The sequence below is a fragment of the Mobula birostris genome, chromosome 1 (genome assembly GCF_030028105.1).
Source record: "Mobula birostris isolate sMobBir1 chromosome 1, sMobBir1.hap1, whole genome shotgun sequence".
Taxonomy (NCBI): Eukaryota; Metazoa; Chordata; class Chondrichthyes; order Myliobatiformes; family Myliobatidae; genus Mobula; species Mobula birostris.
Genome location: NC_092370.1, coordinates 12245412 through 12263706, shown reverse-complemented (window position 1 = coordinate 12263706; position 18295 = coordinate 12245412). Strand labels below are relative to the sequence as shown.

The following is an 18295-nucleotide window of genomic DNA, read 5'->3' as shown; positions in this document are numbered from 1 at the left end:
CTGCAGAAATTCTCTGCTGATTCAGCAATAGTTGAGTGTAGAAAGGGAGGTCAGGAGGATGAGTACAGGGCCCTGGTGGAGGACTTTGTCAAATGGTGTAAGCTGAATCATTTGCAGCTCAACATCAGTAAGACAAAGGAAATGGTGATGGACTTTAGGAGGACCAAGCCTGCACTGCTCCGTTACTACTGATGGGGACGTGGATGTGGTGGGGCCCTACGAGTACCTGGGGGTGCACACAGACAACAGACTTGAGTGGAGCACGGACACAAGAGTCACCTCTACTCCTTGAGGAGACTGAGATCTTTGGAGTATGCCGGGCTCCCCTTCACATGTTCCAGCTGTCTGTTGTCGCCAGTAAAATCTTGTAAGCGGTGGTGTGCTGGGGCAATGGTATCAACACGGGTGATGCCAACAGGCTCAATAAACTGATTAGGAAGGCTGGCTCTGTTATAGGAGTCAAACTGGACACACTGGAGGCTGTGGTAGAACAACCCTATGGAAAATCCTGGCAATTCTGGACAACGTTTCTCACTCTCTGTGTGCCACCTTGGCTGAACAGAGGAGCACTTTTAGTAACAGGACAACTGTGCTGCTATATGGGGTCATCTGGTTTTACCTATCAACTGTCACTTTGTTCTCCTTCCCATCCCCCCTTTTCTAGCTTCTTCCCCCTTCCTTTCCAGTCCTAATGAAAAGTCTCGACCCAAAACGGTGACTCCATAGATGTTATCTGACTTGCTGAGTTCCATTGGCATTTTGTTTGTGTTGCTCTGGATGTCCAGTGTCTCCAGGAAAGTCTGAGATATTGGGTCCCAAGAACACAGAACAGTACAGGCCTTTCAGCCCACAACGTTGTGCCAACATTATAACATACTCTAAGAGCAATCTATCCCTTCTCTCAAACACAGCCCCCATATTTTTTTAAATCACCCATGTGCCCATCTAAAAGCTTCTTAAATGCTCCTAATGTATCTGCTTCCACCAACAACCCTGCCAGGGTGTTCTACACACCCACGGCTCTATGTTTAAAAGCTTGCATGTAACATCCCCCTGACGGCGCTAGCCAGGAGTCAGAGAACACTTCGGGAGAGCAATGTTATGTGTTTTACTGAAACGTGGCTGCACGAGGACATACCCGACCAAAACGTTTCCATAGAGGGCTATAGACCATTCCGGCTGACCGGAATTGCACTGAGAGCGGTAAGCGTAAAGGAGAAGGGCTTGCTGTTCTGGTTAACAACAGATGGTGCAATCCTGGTCATATTACGATCATGGAATGTGTTTGTAGCCCGGATATCGAACTTTTTGTTGTTGGACCCCGGCTCCACGGAGATGCAACACTGAGCGTCATAGGAAGTCATTCCTGCCTGTGACCATCAAACTTTACAACTCCTCCCTTGGAGGGTCAGACACCCTGAGCCAACAGGCTGGTCCTGGACTTATTTCCATCTGGCATAATTTACATATTGTTATTTGGTTATTTGTAGTTTTATGTTGCTATGTTTGTACTCTATTCTTGGTTGGTGCGGCTGTAGCGAAACCCAATTTCCCTCGGGATCAATAAGGTATGTCTATCTATCTATACATCTTCTAACCACCTTAAGATTATGCCCCCCCCATTAGTGACCCTAAATGATTCCATACGAATATGCTGTTTGTTGGAAATATCCATTCCCCTGTCCCAGTTTCTCCAAAACACTCTTGACCTTAAACATCAACTGTTTATTTCTCTCCACAGATGCTGCCTGACCTGCTGAGTTCCTCTGCCCAGCGGGTGGGGGGAGAGAGGTTGTGTGTGTTGCGTTGCGTTGCTCTGGATGTCCAGCACCTGCACAGAATCTCCTGTGTTTAGGAATGAAATGTTGTGAATTTGTTTCGGCTTCTGTCATCTTCAAATACCTTATATGGGAAGGAAACCAGACTTTGATCATAATTAGTTTTAATGTATATGATTTACAAGGGTCTGATTAGACAAATTTAAACAATAGGATGTAGGAAAATAACATTTAACCAAATGCAACTTAAGCAAAGTTGTAAAAGCAGAAAATACATACACAATCTGCCTTATATTTATGCAGTACTTCAATCCCATTCCCCAAAATTAGAATACAAACTCTAGTCAACAAAAGATTCCTTTGTTAAGCAATTTTATCATGTCTTTGCAAAAAAAAAATTCAAATTTGCTAAATTCCTAGTGTTTGTTGCTAAAAAAGTTAAATTTAGTGCAATCATAGATTTTAACAGTACCACCTAATCCACTTTTACCTCTGGCTAATAATTAGGAGTATGCAATAGATAAAGAACTGAGGTAATTCTGAAATTAGTAACAACATAGATTCTTTTACAGACAATGCTTCTTATTGCTGGTAGTATTGCTGCTGAGGGTAAGGGTATCCAGGCTGCTGAGCTGGTTGTGAGCTTTGGAAAGGTGGCTGTCCAGGAGGCTGGAACATGTAGGGCATGTTGTACTGGCCGTAGCCAAACTGGTTGTATGCCATTGGCATGGGCATTGGGTAGTATCTGAAAATAAAACATGCAACATTATAAAATCATAGAACAGTACAGCACAATACAGGCCCTTTGGCCCACGATGTTGTGCCAACCTTTTAATCTACCAAATCACACACATTCAACATCTCTGTATGTATGAGGAACACAATTTTGTGTTCGTGCCCGAGCAAGGATCTCGACCCACTGCAATATGCCCACCGCCACAACAGGCCAACAGCAGAGGCAATCCCACTGCCTCTCCACTTAGCACTGGACCCCCAGACAATAGCAAAATCTATGTCAGGCTGCTGTTTACTGATTACAGTTCAGCATTCAACACAATCATTCCCTCAGTACTAATCAACAAGCTTCAAAACCTGGGCATCTGTAACTGGATCCTTGACTTATTCCTCGAGAGACCACAAACAGTGCAGATCTGAAATAATATCTCCTTCTTGCTGACAGTCCACACTGGCACAGCTCAAGGATGTGTGATAACCCTGCTGCACAACTCTGTCTACACTAATGACTGTGTGGCTAGGCACAGCTCAAACAGCATCCATAACTTTGCCAACGACACAACTGTTGTTGGAAGAATCTCAGATGGTAATATAGTGGGGCTTGCCTGTCTTGCTGAGTTCCTCCAGTATTTTGTGCATGTTACTCTGGATTTCCAGCATCTGCAGAAGCCCTTGTGTTGAAGAGTGTCCAAAATGTCCTTATGTATCAGCCTCTACCACATTCCCTTGCAGGGTGTTCCAAGCACTCACCACTCTGTGTAAAAAAAACTTCCCTCTGACACCCCCGCTATACTTCCTAAAATCACCTTAAAATTATACCCTATCGTATTAGCCATTTCCGCCCTGTGGAAAAAACTCTGTGGCTGTCCACTCTATCTATGCCTCTTATCATCACGTACACCTTTATCAAGTCACCTGTCATCTTCATTGGCTCCAAAGAGAAAATCCCTCGTTCACTCAACCTAAATAGACTTTCAATTCTAACAATGTAAAGAATGTTTTTCTATGCAATCAACTTCTTCCAAGATCAAACCATCTTACATTATGCTTAGAAAATCGCAATAGTTTATCCTGAGTCACAATGAAAACAGAAATTCAAATCAGTCTTTACCCATATCCTGGATACGAGGGGTATGGAGGTCCCTGGGCCTGTGTTGGCATACTAGCGCCTCCGACAGCAGCTGCTGCTGTAACAGCTGGAGCACTTGTGCCCGCAGGTGCTGATCCAAACGGAGCAGACGAGTAACTGGATCCAATATTTGGAGGGGGAGGGCGTGCCGGGGGCTGAGGTTTGGGTTGCTGTGAATGAAAGAAAACAAGAGCTTGGAATGAAATTGAAAAATACTTTCATTTTATCATTTATGATTTTTTTATGCTGAGTGTATTTCCTGTAAAACTGGAAAGTACTACAGAAGCATGCACCTCTCCCAATCTAGTGGGCTACTATATTACCAAAAACAATGATTCCAACACCCAAGATAGATTTACAACCACCACGTTCCAACAGCAGCAGAGTCCAACTTTACTGCAACATGTTAGTTCAGGGGCTTTAGTTTAAAAATGAAATCCTTGCTGTTTAGAGAAAAAGGAGGCTTAATTTAAAAATCACGTTTTCTGCTTGAAGAAAAAATGAGGCTTATTTTAAAAATTGCCTACTTGCTGTTTGGAGAAAACAGCATTACAGCCCAATAACTGATGACCATCCAGTATGTGTTAATGTTCTGTTTAGGAAATAATTTGACAAATTTAATACACATAAAATTTTTTGAAAAATGAAGTGGATATCGGCTATAACAATGACCATCATGCAAAAAAGTTGGACATAAGTAAACCTTGAAGTGTAGAAGAATAAACAACTGCTTCCCACATGAGCTACCTCTTCCATCATCAAACCAGCTTGCAGCATGCATGCAGGATACATGATAGCTCTGTGACACATTTTAAATTGTAATTATTTTGTATGTGTGGAGGATAGCAAGAATGAAGACATACAATCTGAAAACAATCTCATTTGGCTTGAGGTTTTCTGGCTTAAATAAACCAGAAGCAGACATACGGCCCATTGAGTCTGATCCAACCATTCCATCATGGCTGATCTATTACCCCACTCAATCTCATTCTCCTGCCTTCACCCCGTAACCTTTAATGCCCTTACTAATCAAGAACCTATCAACCTCCACTTTAAATACTCCCAATGACTTGGTCTCCACGGCCAACAGTGGCAACAAATTCCACAAATTCACCATCCTCTGGCTAAAGAAATTCCTCTTTGGCTCTGTTTTAAAAGGATGTCCATGTATTCAGAGTGTGTGTCCTCTGGTCCTAGGCTCCCCTTCCACAGGAAACATCCTCTCCACGTCCACTCTATCCAGGCCTTTCAATATTTGATATGTTTCACCCCAACTTTCTTCTATGGACCTGAACCTCAAAGCAAATTCTTCTACCAGTCAGAGTAAATGCTGCTTTTTTCATTGTAATAAGTCCACAAGACATAGGAGCAGAAGTAGGCCATTCAGCCCACTCTACTGTGACTGGTGATTGAACTGAAGATAACATAGGAGAGAAACACAAACACAATCAAACATATGGGCTTAAAATGAACAAAAAGATACAAAATGTACATTCATGTTGTTATTCAGTCTTAGTTGCTTTTTAGAGTTGTAGCGATGGTTTTGGGGACAGTGCGGGGAGTTTGGGAATCAGGTTAGGGTTTAGGGACAGGAATGAGTGGAAGTTAGAGGTCAGGGTAGCAAATGAGGAATCTGGGTGGAGTTTGAGTCCAGGCCACAGCACTCTGAGATCAAATGTCAGTGATCCCGGAAATCATGTTGCAGGCACTGAGGAGACCGGCAGTTCCCAGGTCGGAGACCAGTGCTTTGGCGCAGCAAGTACCGGGTACAGACAGGAGTCACGAGGGCCAGTGACCACACCCAACTCCCCTGGTCTGTGCATGTCAGGAAGTTGAGGTCTGTGTGAGCCTGCAAGTCACGGCCTTAAGGTCAGACCTGTGATCAGCGATCTGGGGTGAATTCTGAAGTTGGCGACTCAAGTCTGGGAACAAGGACTAGAGGCCCAGAGGCAGCCTGTCCTGTCTGGGTGTCTGAGGAAGGTGTTTTGCTGTTGTTGTTGCTGCTGTTTGTGCTGTTCTGTGCATAGCATGTGGGCATGGCGACATGTGCGGGCTGCCCCCAGCATAGGTGTTGGTTGTGAAGGAGGCACGAGGAGATCTTAAATAGGTTTTTGCGTCTGTACTTACTAAGGAAACTGGCATGAAGTCTATGGAATTAAGGGAAACAAGTAGTGAGATCACAGAAACTGTACAGATCGAAAAGGAGAAGGTCCTTGCTGTCTTGAGGAAAATTAAAGTGGATAAATCCCCGGGACCTGACAGGGTGTTCCCTCGGACCTTGAAGGAGACTAGTGTTGAAATTGCGGGGGCCCTGGCAGAAATATTTAAAATGTTGCTGTCTACAGGTGAGGTGCCAGAGGATTGGAGAGTGGCTCGTGTTGTTCCGTTGTTTAAAAAAGGATCGAAAAGTAATCCGGGAAATTATAGGCCAGTAAGTTCAATGTCGGTAGTAGGTAAGTTATTGGAGGGAGTACTAAGAGACAGAATCTACAAGCATTTGGATAGGCAGGGACTTATTAGGGAGAGTCAACATGGCTTTGTGCGTGGTAGGTCATGTTTGACCAATCTATTGGAGTTTTTCAAGGAGGTTACCAGGAAAGTGGATGAAGGGAAGGCAGTGGATGTTGTCTACATGGACTTCAGTAAGGCCTTTGACAAGGTCCCGCGTGGGAGGTTAGTTAGGAAAATTCAGTCGCTAGGTATATATGGAGTGGTGGTAAATTAGATTAGACATTGGCTCAATGGAAGAAGCCAAAGAGTAGTAGTAGAGAATTGCATCTCCGAGTGGAGGCCTGTGACTAGTGGTGTGCCATAGGGATCAGTGCTGGGTCCATTGTTATTTGTCATCTAGATCAATGATCTGGATGATAATGCGGTAAATTGGATCAGCAAATTTGCTGATGATACAAAGATTGGAGGTGTAGTAGACAGTGAGGAAGGTTTTCAGAGCCTGCAGAGGGACTTGGACCAGCTGGAAAAATGGGCTGAAAAATGGCAGATGGAGTTTAATACAAGTGTGAGGTATTGCATGTTGGAAGGACAAACCAAGGTAGAACATACAGGGTTAATGGTAAGGCACTGAGGAGTGCAGTGGAACAGAGAGATCTGGGAATACAGATACAAAATTCCCTAAAAGTGGCGTCACAGGTAGATAGGGTCGTAAAGAGAATTTTTGGTACATTGGACTTTATTAATCAAAGTATTGAGTATAAGAGCTGGAATGTTATGATGAGGTTGTATAAGGCATTGGTGAGGCCGAATCTGGAGTATTGTGTTCAGTTTTGGTCACCAAATTACAGGAAGGATATAAATAAGGTTGAAAGAGTGCCGAGAAGGTTTACAAGGATGTTGCCGGGACTTGAGAAACTCAGTTACAGAGAAAGGTTGAATAGGTTAGGACTTTATTCCCTGGAGCGTAGAAGAATGAGGGGAGATTTGATAGAGGTATGTAAAATTATGATGGGTATAGATAGAGTGAATGCAAGCAGGCTTTTTCCACTGAGGCTAGGGGAGAAAAAAACCAGAGGACATGGGTTAAGGGTGAGGGGGGGAAAAGTTTAAAGGGAACATTAGGCGGGGCTTCTTCACACAGAGAGTGGTGGGAGTATGGAATGAGCTGCCAGACGAGGTGGTAAATGCGGGTTCTTTTTTAATATTTAAGAATAAATTGGACAGATACATGGATGGGAGGTGTATGGAGGGATATGGTCCGTGTGCAGGTCAGTGGGACTAGGCAGAAAATGGTTCGGCACAGCCAAGAAGGGCCAAAAGGCCTGTTTCTGTGCTGTAGTTTCTACGGTTCTATGGTTCACTGTTTGCGCAATGTACCGGATAAATAAATGAGACTGGATTTGAGATGGGTGGGGGGAGGATGTGAGAAGATTGGAATCTGAGCAGAAAGAGTGAATGGAAGTCAGGAGGGAGAACAGGAAAAACTGGACTTTGCCACTCTTCCATCAGGTTTTTGCAGAAGGGTGTGAAAACAGATGGGCAAAATTTAAACTGATTTAAATCAGATCCAAATCTGATTTCAGGCAGCCACCAAGCACGCCTCATCCTCCGATCAAAATGGACGCTCTGCTCGTGCAAATGAGCTGGATGACCTCACGCCTAAACCTAAATTTTGGTGTACAGCACTCTTAAAGGACCAGGCAGATGTTTACCAATTCCCAATTCATTTATAAACCCAAACCAAAAGTGTAAATTCTAGATATATGAAACATTTCCACTCCCTTTCAAACCCAATTGTATACCCTGTGGATTACTATGTGTAAAATTAAAGTACACATTACTATTACACTTAATAGTTAAATACAAGTATTTGTCATATATACTTCAAAACATACAGTGAAATATGTTGTCTGCATCAACGACCAACACAATCCAAATCATGTGCTTAGGACAGCCCGTTAAGTGTCGCCATGTTTCCAGTGTCAACATAGCATGCCCACAACTTACTAACCCTAACCTGTATGTCTAAAATGTGGGAAGAATCCAGAGGAAACCCATGCGATCACGGGGAGAACATATCAACTCCCTAAGGACAGAGGCAGGAATTGAACTCCGATCAGTGATCGCTGTCAAGCGTTACGCTAACCAATCGGTTATTGGACAATCTCTTGTATCCTCGCACACATACAACAAAACTACGAAATGAAATTGTTAAAAATAACTACGTTTCCAGAGCCACTGGATGAGGCCGGAGTGCAATCAGGAGTCTGAGGTTTGGAATGCTGAAAAATAAATCACAGTTTTGAAGTAGGCCGAAGGCAAAAGTTACAAAGTAAAGACATTTTTAAAGTGTAAAGGGTAACCTCATAGAGACTAGTTTTAACCCTTCAGATTTACTGGATTCCACCAGTTCTCTGACTTTATTTGCTATAGATTGTGCTCATAAATTATCCAACTAACTATGCATAAAAGACACATCTAGTCACAGAAACAGGCCCTTTGGCCCATCCAGTCTGTGCCAAACCATTTAACTACCTACTCCCATTGACTGGCACTGGGACCATAGCCCTCCATACCCCTACCATCCACGTACCTGCCCAAATTTCTATTAAATATTGAAATCAAAGTCGCATTCACCACTTGCGCTGGCAGCTTGTTCCACACTCTCACCACCCTCTGAGTGAAGAAGTTTCCCCTCATGTTCCCCTTAAACATTTCACCTTTCACCCTTAACCCATGACCTCTAGTTGTAGTCCCACCCTAACCTCAGTGGAAAAAGACTGCTTGAATTTACCCTATCTATACCACGCATAATTTTAATTATTTAGTGGGCAGTGCCCACCTGCGTGCCTGCAGCTCGAGCCAAGATCATAGGGTCAGTGCACGGCACTTGTCTTATAGGTGTATGGGGTTGAATGGGATGGCAGAGTGGATTCGATAGGCTGAATGGCCTAATTCTGCTCCCATGTCTTATAATTTTGTATACCTCTATCAAATGTCCTCTTAATCTTCTACGTTCAAAGGAATAAAGTCCTAACCTATTCAATCTTCCCTTATAATTCAGGTCTTCCTGACCTGGCAACATCTTTGTAAGTTTTCCCTGCAGTCTTATTTACAACTTTCCCGTAGGTAAGTGGTCAAAATTGCACACCATACTCTAAATTAGGCCTCACCAATGTCTTATACAAATTCAATAGCACAGATAATAATTTATTTTACACTGAATAATGGACATTCACTGAATAAGGTGAGTGGACACTCAAACCACTTTAAATTAACTGATAAGTTATCAAGGATTCAAAAGCAATTTCTGGTAAACCCTGAACTTCTGTGGCTTTGCTAATTCATAGTCGATTCCTTCATAGATACAAAAGCTTCCAGAAGTTTAATAGGACGATTTAATGGGCGTAGATAAACTGAAAAGGCAGAGCCAGTTGAGGAAAGTTACCAGGTAGAAAACATGAAAGCAGGGATAGTTTTTAAAAATTATTATTTTTAAAATGAAATAATTAAAATATATTTAAAAATATATTTAAAAGTAATTGTATAGAAATTATATTTGCAGATTGTATCTTTTGGATGGATTACTGCTGTCAAATGATTCTGATCACAGAGATTTTACTTACAAACACAGTTCTAGGTGCAGGAGTTGGAACAGGATTGCTTTCACTGACAGAAACAGCAGTCTGGTAGGCAGGGACGACTGGAATATTAGGTGCACTGGGTTCTTTAGCCATGCTCTGTTGCATATCCCTAATCAAGACAGATAGGCAAGATTCAGTTTTTCTTGTGGTCACCTGAGCTTCCACAATGTTTCATTACATCAGCAACACAGTTTAAATAGAGCAAACTGGAGGCAGTCAACTGTTATGCATCCAACAGCTGTAGACCATCATAAAGAAACTTTAATCGGCAGCCTTCTCCCTTTAGGTGATGCCAGCTGTAGTATCACAGAAATGCAAGACATTTGGCCCACAGAACTCATTCATCCAGTCTCTGAAATCTTGGCTGCACCACCTGAACTCCAGCAACCTGTTGTGATTCAGCATCTTACCTTCTTCTTGGGCGGTCATTCAGAATTGAGACATTCAGACTTGTTTCCACTGCATTTCTGTTGATTCTGAAGTGGCTAATGAGGCCAGTGTGGGAACTGCTGGTTCAACAGGTGCTTTGTGAGGAATGCACCTCTCATTCAGAACGTGTGTATTCTCAATGTAAATAAAGTGTCTCACTGTACTTCAGTACATGTGACAACGATAAACAAAGTCATGTTTTTTTAATGTTCTTTCCTGTATATTTTTGTATCTTTTATGTTGCTAATTTATGTGAATGCTATATAATCTGATGCGATGTGTCTGTGATACTGCGAACACAGGGCTTTCATTGCACCTATGCATGTGTCAATAAGCTCAACTTTGACTAGTGAGTGCTTTCTCAAAATATGTATCAATCACGTACTCCTTAGGTTGCTTTGTTCAAAATATTCTTTGGTTTGGAAGGGCATTGGCTGTTATGGCGCGGTAGTGTAGTGGTCAGCACAACGCTTTACAAAGGACTGTGAGAACAGCTGAGGATCACAGGGGTTGCCCTACCATCCATCAAGGATGTTTATCAGGAACGCTGCGTACGCACGGCCCTTAGCATTATTAAGGATCCCACCCATCCATCTAGCATTCTCTTTGACTTTCTACCATCAGGCAGGAGACTCTGATGGATAAAGACAATAAAAGTCAGGATGGGAAACAGCTTCTTCCCTCAGGCCATTAGACCTCTGAACACCCTGCCGCACCATATTCGTAGTGTCACTGGCTAATCTGTTCTGTACCTTAACAATATTTAATTTATGCACTTTAGTTTATTTATGAGTAATTCGTCTGTAGATTTTATCCTTACTTTCATAAGTTAGTGCGTGTTATGTATATTTTGTGTACTACTGTGCTTTAGGCCCTGGTTTGGAGAAACGTCATCTTTTTTGATAGTATACATACACATAGTTAAGTGACAATAAACAGACGACGACTTCATTCCTGTCTAACGGCTTGGTGAGGTTGTTGAGGCCATAGTGAGGATGCAGGTGGACATGGGTGCTGCAGTAATGCTTGTGTCAGAGAATGTTTACAACAGGGGTTCCCAATCAGGAGCCCATGGACTCCTCAGGAAATGGTAAGGGTCCATGGCATAAAAAAACTCCTGGTTTACAAGGAGAAATTGCAGCATCGCACCCCAGGGCGCAGGCCTGGGCAAGGTTGTATGGAAGACCAGCAGTTGCCCATGCTGCAAGTCTCCCCTCTCCACGCCACCGATGTTGTCCAAGGGAAGGGCACTAGGGCCAATACAGCTTGGCACCGGTGTCGTCGCAGAGCAATGTGTGGTTAAGTGCCTTGCTCCAGGACACAACATGCTGCCTCAGCTGAGGCTCGAACTAGTGACCTTCAGATCACTAGACCGACGCCTTATCCACTTGGCCACGCGCCAACACTCTACAAACCCCTAAGAGCCAAAGAAACGCGAGCCTATGAGACTCAATGGTCAACTGAAGGGGTAGCCAATCAGGACTGAGCAAGCGAAAGGGGCCTACATAAATGCGAACTCTCCCAGAAAGAAACACCAACAACTGTGCACTGAAGATGTCACCTCAACTGGAGATGAAATGCCTGCAAGCCAATTGCCAAGCTTGGCGAACACCGCAATGTCAGAGAAAGAAACTTCTACTATACTTTGTAAAAATTAGTCATCCCACGCTTCTGGGCTGTTCAAGGTTGGAGCAGCTCAAATTCAACTGGCATGAAGTGCACTTGATTGACGGGACCATTGGTCTACAAGAGCTATTGAAGAAGCGCGCAAAAGTATTCAACAGAGAATTGGGCAGTATGAAAGGAATCACTGTTAAGCCCGGGTTCTTAGTGGCGCAGGAGAGGCGGCTGCAGAGACTTGGTGGCGGCATGGATTAGAAAAAAGAATGGATTGAATTAAAAGATCAATTAAATGATACAATAAAAATGTGTGGCATGAAGAAACTACATAAATATTCCAAGGAAGTCAGAAACAGAAAGCTAATATGACACCATTCACAATACTACAAGAAACAAATATTGTTCTTTAAATATTACCAGAACAATACTTCTATAAATAAACATTGCACAAAATGATCATGGTCTCTGAAAGAACAAGCTGAAGAATTACACTTACTTCAAAAGTTCATCCTTTTCAGTTTTCCGAGCAAACACGATGTCAGAACATTTTGTTTGGAATTTCAGGAGGATTTCAGTGAACCCAGTGTAGAACTGTAAAGGAGAGATATTGACATCTAGCAATGCAACAACTGTTTCGATTTCTGTCATAATGATGCATCTACTATAATTTAACGATTGCGCCATTGATAAAAATTACTGTCAGAAAGGTAGTGAGGGAAGTGTTAGATTGATCTTGGAGCAGATTAAAAGGTTAGCACAACACCGTGGGCTGAATAGCCTGTATACTGAATGCTCTGAAAGACAAAGGCTTCTAGAATATTTACAACAATATGGAAGGAGCTAGAGTGCTTTTTAACAGTTCTTCTGTATTTGAAACCTCAGTGTATGGTTGCTTAAATAAAGGATGCATTCTTCTTTGCTACTTTCTCCACCTCACATCAGTGAGAATGGCGCTGACTTAATTTCTAAGCTCTGAGAAAACATTACTTTTAGATAGTGCCAAATGCATGAAGAGCATTTGATGGTTATAGGCCTGTACTTGCTGAAGTTTAGAAGAATGAGGGGGAAATCTCATTGAAACTTATCAAATATTGAAAGGCCTAGATATAGCAGATGCTGGTGGATGTTTCCTATGACGTGGAAGTCTAAAATCAGAGGCTACAGCCTCAGTATAGAGCAAAGTCCATTTAGGACAGAGATGAGGAGGAATTTCTTCAGCCAGAGGGTGGGGAATCTGTGGAGTTCATTGCCACAGCTGGTTGTGGAGGCCAAGTTGTTAGGTATATTTAAAATGAAGGTTGACAGGTTCTTGATTAGTCAGGGGGGGTCAAAGGAATGGGGTTGAGAGAGACAATAAATCAGCCATGATGGAATAGTGGAGCAGACTCAATGGGCCAAATGGCCTAATTCAGATCACAAACAAGCGAATGTCGGCAGATGCTGGAAATCCGAGCAACACACACAAAATGCTGGAGGAACTCAGCAGGCCAGGCAGCAACTATGGAAAAAAGTACAGTCAACATTTCAGGCCGTAACTGCTTCCTGCACCCGTGCTGAACTTGTTGATTTCATCCACTTTGCCTCCAGCTTCAACCCTGCCCTCAAATTCACTTGGTCCCTTTCCGACATCTCACTTCCCTTTCTCGATCTCACTGTCTCTACCTTCGGAGACAGCTTATCCACCGCTATCTATTATAAACCAATGGACCCTCACAACTACCTCGACTACACCTCGTCCAACCCTGCCATCCCCTTCTCTTAATTCCTCCGTCTCCACTGTATCTGCGCTCAGGATGAGGCTTTTCATTCTAGAACGAAGGAGATGTCCTCCTTTATCCAAAGAAATGGGCTTCCCTTCATCTACCACCAATGCTGCCCTCAACTGCATCTCTTCCATTTCACGCACGTCTGCTCTTACCCCATCCTCCCGCCACCCTACCAGGGACAGGGTTCCTCTTGTCCTCACCTACCACCCCACCAGCCTCCGTGTCCAGCACATAATTCTCTGAAACTTCCGCCACCTCCAACTTCCACCACCAAACACATCTCCCTCCCCCCCAATTTCTGCTTTCCACAGGGTTCGCTTCCTACGCAACTACCTTGTCCATTCGCCTCTCCCCACTTATCTCCCTCCTGGAACTTATCCTTGCAAACTGAACAAGTGCTACACCTGCCCCTACACCTCCTCCCTCACTACTATCCAGGGCCCTAAACAGTCCTTCCAGGTGAGGCGACACTTCACCTGTGAGTCTGTTGGGGGTCATTTACTGTGTTCGGTGCTCCCAGTGTGGCCTCCTGTATATCAGTGAGACCCGATGTAGATTGGGAGACAGCTTCGCCGAGCTTGACCCGCCAGTACAAACTGGATCTTCCTGTGGACACCCATTTTACTTCCACTTCATTCCTATTCCGATATGTCCATCCGTGGCTTCCTCCGCTGTCAGGATAAGGCCACACTTAGGTTGGAGGAACAACACCTTATATTCCGTTTGGGTATCCTCCAACCAGATGGCATGAACATCAATGTCTCAAACTTCCAGTAATGCCTCCCCCACTTCACCATTTCCCATCCCTTTGTCCCTCTCTCATGTCATCTCCTTGCCCACTCATCGCCTCCCCTGATGCTCCTTCACGCCCCCCCCCAACTTTTCCCTTTCTTCCATGGCCTTCTGACCTTCTGTCTCTTTCACCAATCAACTTCCTAGCTCTTTGCTTCATCTCTCCCCCTCCAAGTTTCACCTATCACCTGGTGATTCTCTCCCCTCACCTTTCAAATCTACTCCTCAGCTTTATTTCTCCAATGCTGCCGAAGGGTTTTGGCCCGAAACGTTGATTGTACTGTTTTCCATGGATACTGGCTGGCCTGCTGAGTTCCTCCAGCATTTTGTGTGTGTTGGCCTAATTCTGATCCTATGTCTTAAGGTTATATATTAGCCATTTGGCTCAACAAGTTTACTCCACTATTTCATCATGGCAGATTTACTATCCATCCCAATCCAACCCTCTTATATTTCCAACATAATAGAATAATCGAAAACCAAAGTGATTTTGAGTTTGCACTCCTTTTCAAGTAAAGCATGCCGCACTTTGAATTCTTGAGAAGATTCCTAGGTTGTAAAATGCATTTAAATCCAAAGGAGGCAAATTTGAAAAGTACAGAAAAAAAGTGCAGAAATTTGCAGGCCAAATATTTTGTTGTTAGCATTCCTATTTGAAGTCAAAAACCTTAAGTAAGCTGTAACACAAGAGATGCTGCAGATGCTGGAAACCCAGAGTAACACACACGAAGTACTGGAGGGGTCAGCAGGTGAATCACAAACATGAGAAAATCTGCAGATGCTAGAAATCAGATTAATACACACAAAATGCTGGAGGAACTCAGTAGGCCAGGCAGCATCTATGGAAAAGAGTAAACAGTTCACATTTCAGACTGAGATCCTTCATCAGGATGAAGGGCCCCTCCAGATTTTTGTGTGTATGACTCAGCATCTATGGAAAGGAATAAAGAATCGACATTTCGGGCTGAGACCCTTCATCAGGATATAAGACAACACAAGGGAAACAGAGTTAATGTTTCAGTTCAGTTAATCAGAACCAGGAAAAGTTTGATTTCAAAGTTGTTTTAAGTTCCAGAGACACAAGAGATTGGTCTAAGAGATTCTGCAGATGCTGAAAATCGAGAGCAATGCACACAAAATGTTGGAGGAACTCAGCAGGTCAGGACCACCTATATGGAGAAGCAGTCGATGTTTTGGATCAAAACCCTTCATCAGGTTTAGGCAGCAGAACCCCTGAAGATTAAGAGGACTTGATGAAAGGCCTTGGGACGAAACGTGGACTGTTTATTCCTCTTAACAGATGCTGTCCGACATGCTGAGATTCTTAAATAAACTGGGTTTGTTGTGCATCGAAGTCTGCTTTGAACAAAGCATCAAATTTTTAATTATAAGACCACAAGGCATAGAAGCAAAATCAAACCACTCGTCCCATCAAATCTGCTCTGCCATTCCACCATGGCTGATTTATTGTCCCCCTCAACCACATTCTCCTTCCTTCACCCCGTAACTTTTGATGGCCTGACTAATAAAAAACATATCAACCTCAGCTTTAAATATAATCAATTACTCGGCCTCCACAGCAGTCTGTAGTAATGAATTCCATAGATTCACTGCCCTCTGAATAAAGAATTCCCTCCTCATCTGTTCTAAAGGGATGTCTTTGTATTCTGAGGCTGTACCTCTGACCCTAACCTGCCCCACTATAGGAAACATCCTTGCCACATTCACTTTACCCAGGCCTCACATGATTCAATAGATTTGAATGAGATTACCCCCCCCACCCCATTCTTCTAAACTCCAGCGAGTACAGGCCCAGAGCCATAAAACTCTCCTCATACGGTAACCCTTTCATGCCCAGAATCATTCTAGTGAACCTCTCCTGGACCTGCCAATGCGAGCACATCCTTTCTTAGTTAAGCAGCCCAAAACTACTCTCAATACTCCAAGTGTGGCTTGACCAACGCCTTACAGAACCTCAGTATTACATTCTTGCTTTTATATTCTAATCTTTTTGAAATGAATGTTAACATTGCATTTGCTTTCCTTACCATCGACTCAACCTGCAAGTTAACCTTTAGGGAATCCTGCACAAGGACTCCCAAGTCCTTTTGCACTTGACCACATCTAGAAAATAATCTATACCTTTATTCCTTCTATCAGAGTGCATGACCATATACTTCCCTACACTATATTCCATCTGCCACTTCTTTACCCATTCTTCCAATCTGTCTAAGCCCTTCTCACTCCCTGCTTCGCTCAATGCAACCTGCACCTCCACCTATATTGGTTTCATCTGCAAACATGGCCACAAAGCCATCAATAATATACCATAAAGTTGAAGAAAAATTGCAAGTGATCTAGAATATTGAAGACCGAACTAGTCTTAAGGTTTTTGTTAAATAAGCATCCAAAATAAAAACATTTGAAAAGAAAATCACAGATTTAGGTTTGTTAAACGTGATCAGCCCATTACCTAATGGTGTTCTTGTGTACAAATTTAAGACTGCAAATGTGAAATAAAATCAGTTAAATCCTTCTTTCTCTCAAAAGTTAGAAGAGTGAAAATACTCACTTTTGTGCCTTCTCTCAAATTGTTTACAAGTTCAACAAACTGATCATGTGCGGCCGCCAGCTTCTTAAGTACTTCTTCCCTCTGAACAGCACCGGTATTCGACTGGTTTGTCTTAGAAAACTCTTCATGAGCACTCTGCACAGAACAGACTCTAAATTAAAATTATGTTCCAACCTCTCAATAATAAGATCAGTTGACATGGAATTCAGCTGAATTGAGTATTGAATACAAACATCAGCAGGTCATTCAAAAGCAAGTTTTATGTAATATTCAGAGCATCTGATAGTGAGCATGCACGGTGGGAGTCGGAGAGAAAGAAAGTGAAGTTGGTGAGAAAGAGTGGAAGAGGGAAAGAAGAAAGTGAGGTAGTGAAGTACATGGAGGGCCCTAAGACAGTGCACTCTGCATGGGCAGGAATTAAAACAGGGGCTCCCAACCTTTTTTATGCCATGGACCCCTACCATTAACATGGGGACCATAGGTTGGGAACCCCTGAATTAGAATAACTCTGTCTACAGACTGCAAAGTTGCCTGTCAGAGTCAAAGGGTAATTCACAAAGTGGCACAGTATATAAAACAGGTCACCACACATACGCTAACCATCATACCTACCTATACTAATCCCATTTGCCTGCATTAGTTCCGTATCTCCCTGTGCCACGCTCATTCAAGGAGCTGTACAGATGCTTCTGAATATTATATTCCTGCTTCCACCACCTCCTCGAGCAGGTCATGCCAAATACCAAGTATAGAGTGTGGGGGAAAACCCTGCCCCTCAAATCTCCTCATCATCATTTTAAACCTCTGCCCTTGTGCTTTACATAATTTTCCCACCCTTTGGGGGAAAAAACTTTGGCAGTCTACCATATCATTCTTCTGAGTTTTACTTATCTCTGTCACGTCAGGTCCATGAATACTACCTCACTATTTTTGTTCTCTACACTATATGTATGTATGTGTATGAATACATAAACATATACATAAATACCAGTGCCTGTCTGTTGAAAAATTTATCTTTATTTCTGAGTAAATTATATGCCCTCTGCCAAGTTTTCATTTTGGTCTGTCACTCCAAGGATACCTTTCATGAATTTTGGAACCCAGACCTCAGATCCAGAAAAGTGTGAAGTGATACACTTTGGAAGGTCGAACCTGAAGGCAGAATACAGGGTTAGTGGCAAGATTCTTAGCAGCGTGAAGGAACAAAGGGATATTGTGGTCCACGCCCACAGATGCACTGAATTTATAATAGGTTAAAAGGACAGACATTATCGTGGGCCAATGGGCGTGCACTGTTTTGTGTTCTACTCCATAGCAAATCATACATCCTTTGCCAAGTTTCTATTTCAATTTATTATTCTAAGGATACTTTCCATAAA

At 43.0% G+C, this 18295-nt stretch overlaps 1 protein-coding gene across 4 annotated transcripts in view; it reads right to left on the bottom strand.

Moving 5' to 3' along the window:
* Positions 1-1925: 1925 nt before the first annotated feature.
* Positions 1926-18295, bottom strand: part of pdcd6ip (programmed cell death 6 interacting protein) — a 100599-nt gene continuing 84229 nt past the window's right edge. For 2 of the 4 annotated variants that reach the window (XM_072252463.1, XM_072252472.1), the window contains exons 14-19: positions 16917-17051; positions 12283-12377; positions 9720-9846; positions 8319-8375; positions 3625-3812; positions 1926-2523 (exon numbers count right to left, since the gene is read on the bottom strand). In XM_072252463.1, the coding sequence (XP_072108564.1) occupies positions 2361-2523; positions 3625-3812; positions 8319-8375; positions 9720-9846; positions 12283-12377; positions 16917-17051 (765 nt within the window). In that variant the 3' untranslated portion in view covers positions 1926-2360. The remainder of the gene's footprint in view (positions 2524-3624; positions 3813-8318; positions 8376-9719; positions 9847-12282; positions 12378-16916; positions 17052-18295) is intronic. The other 2 variants (XM_072252482.1, XM_072252491.1) reach the window with 1 other exon arrangement.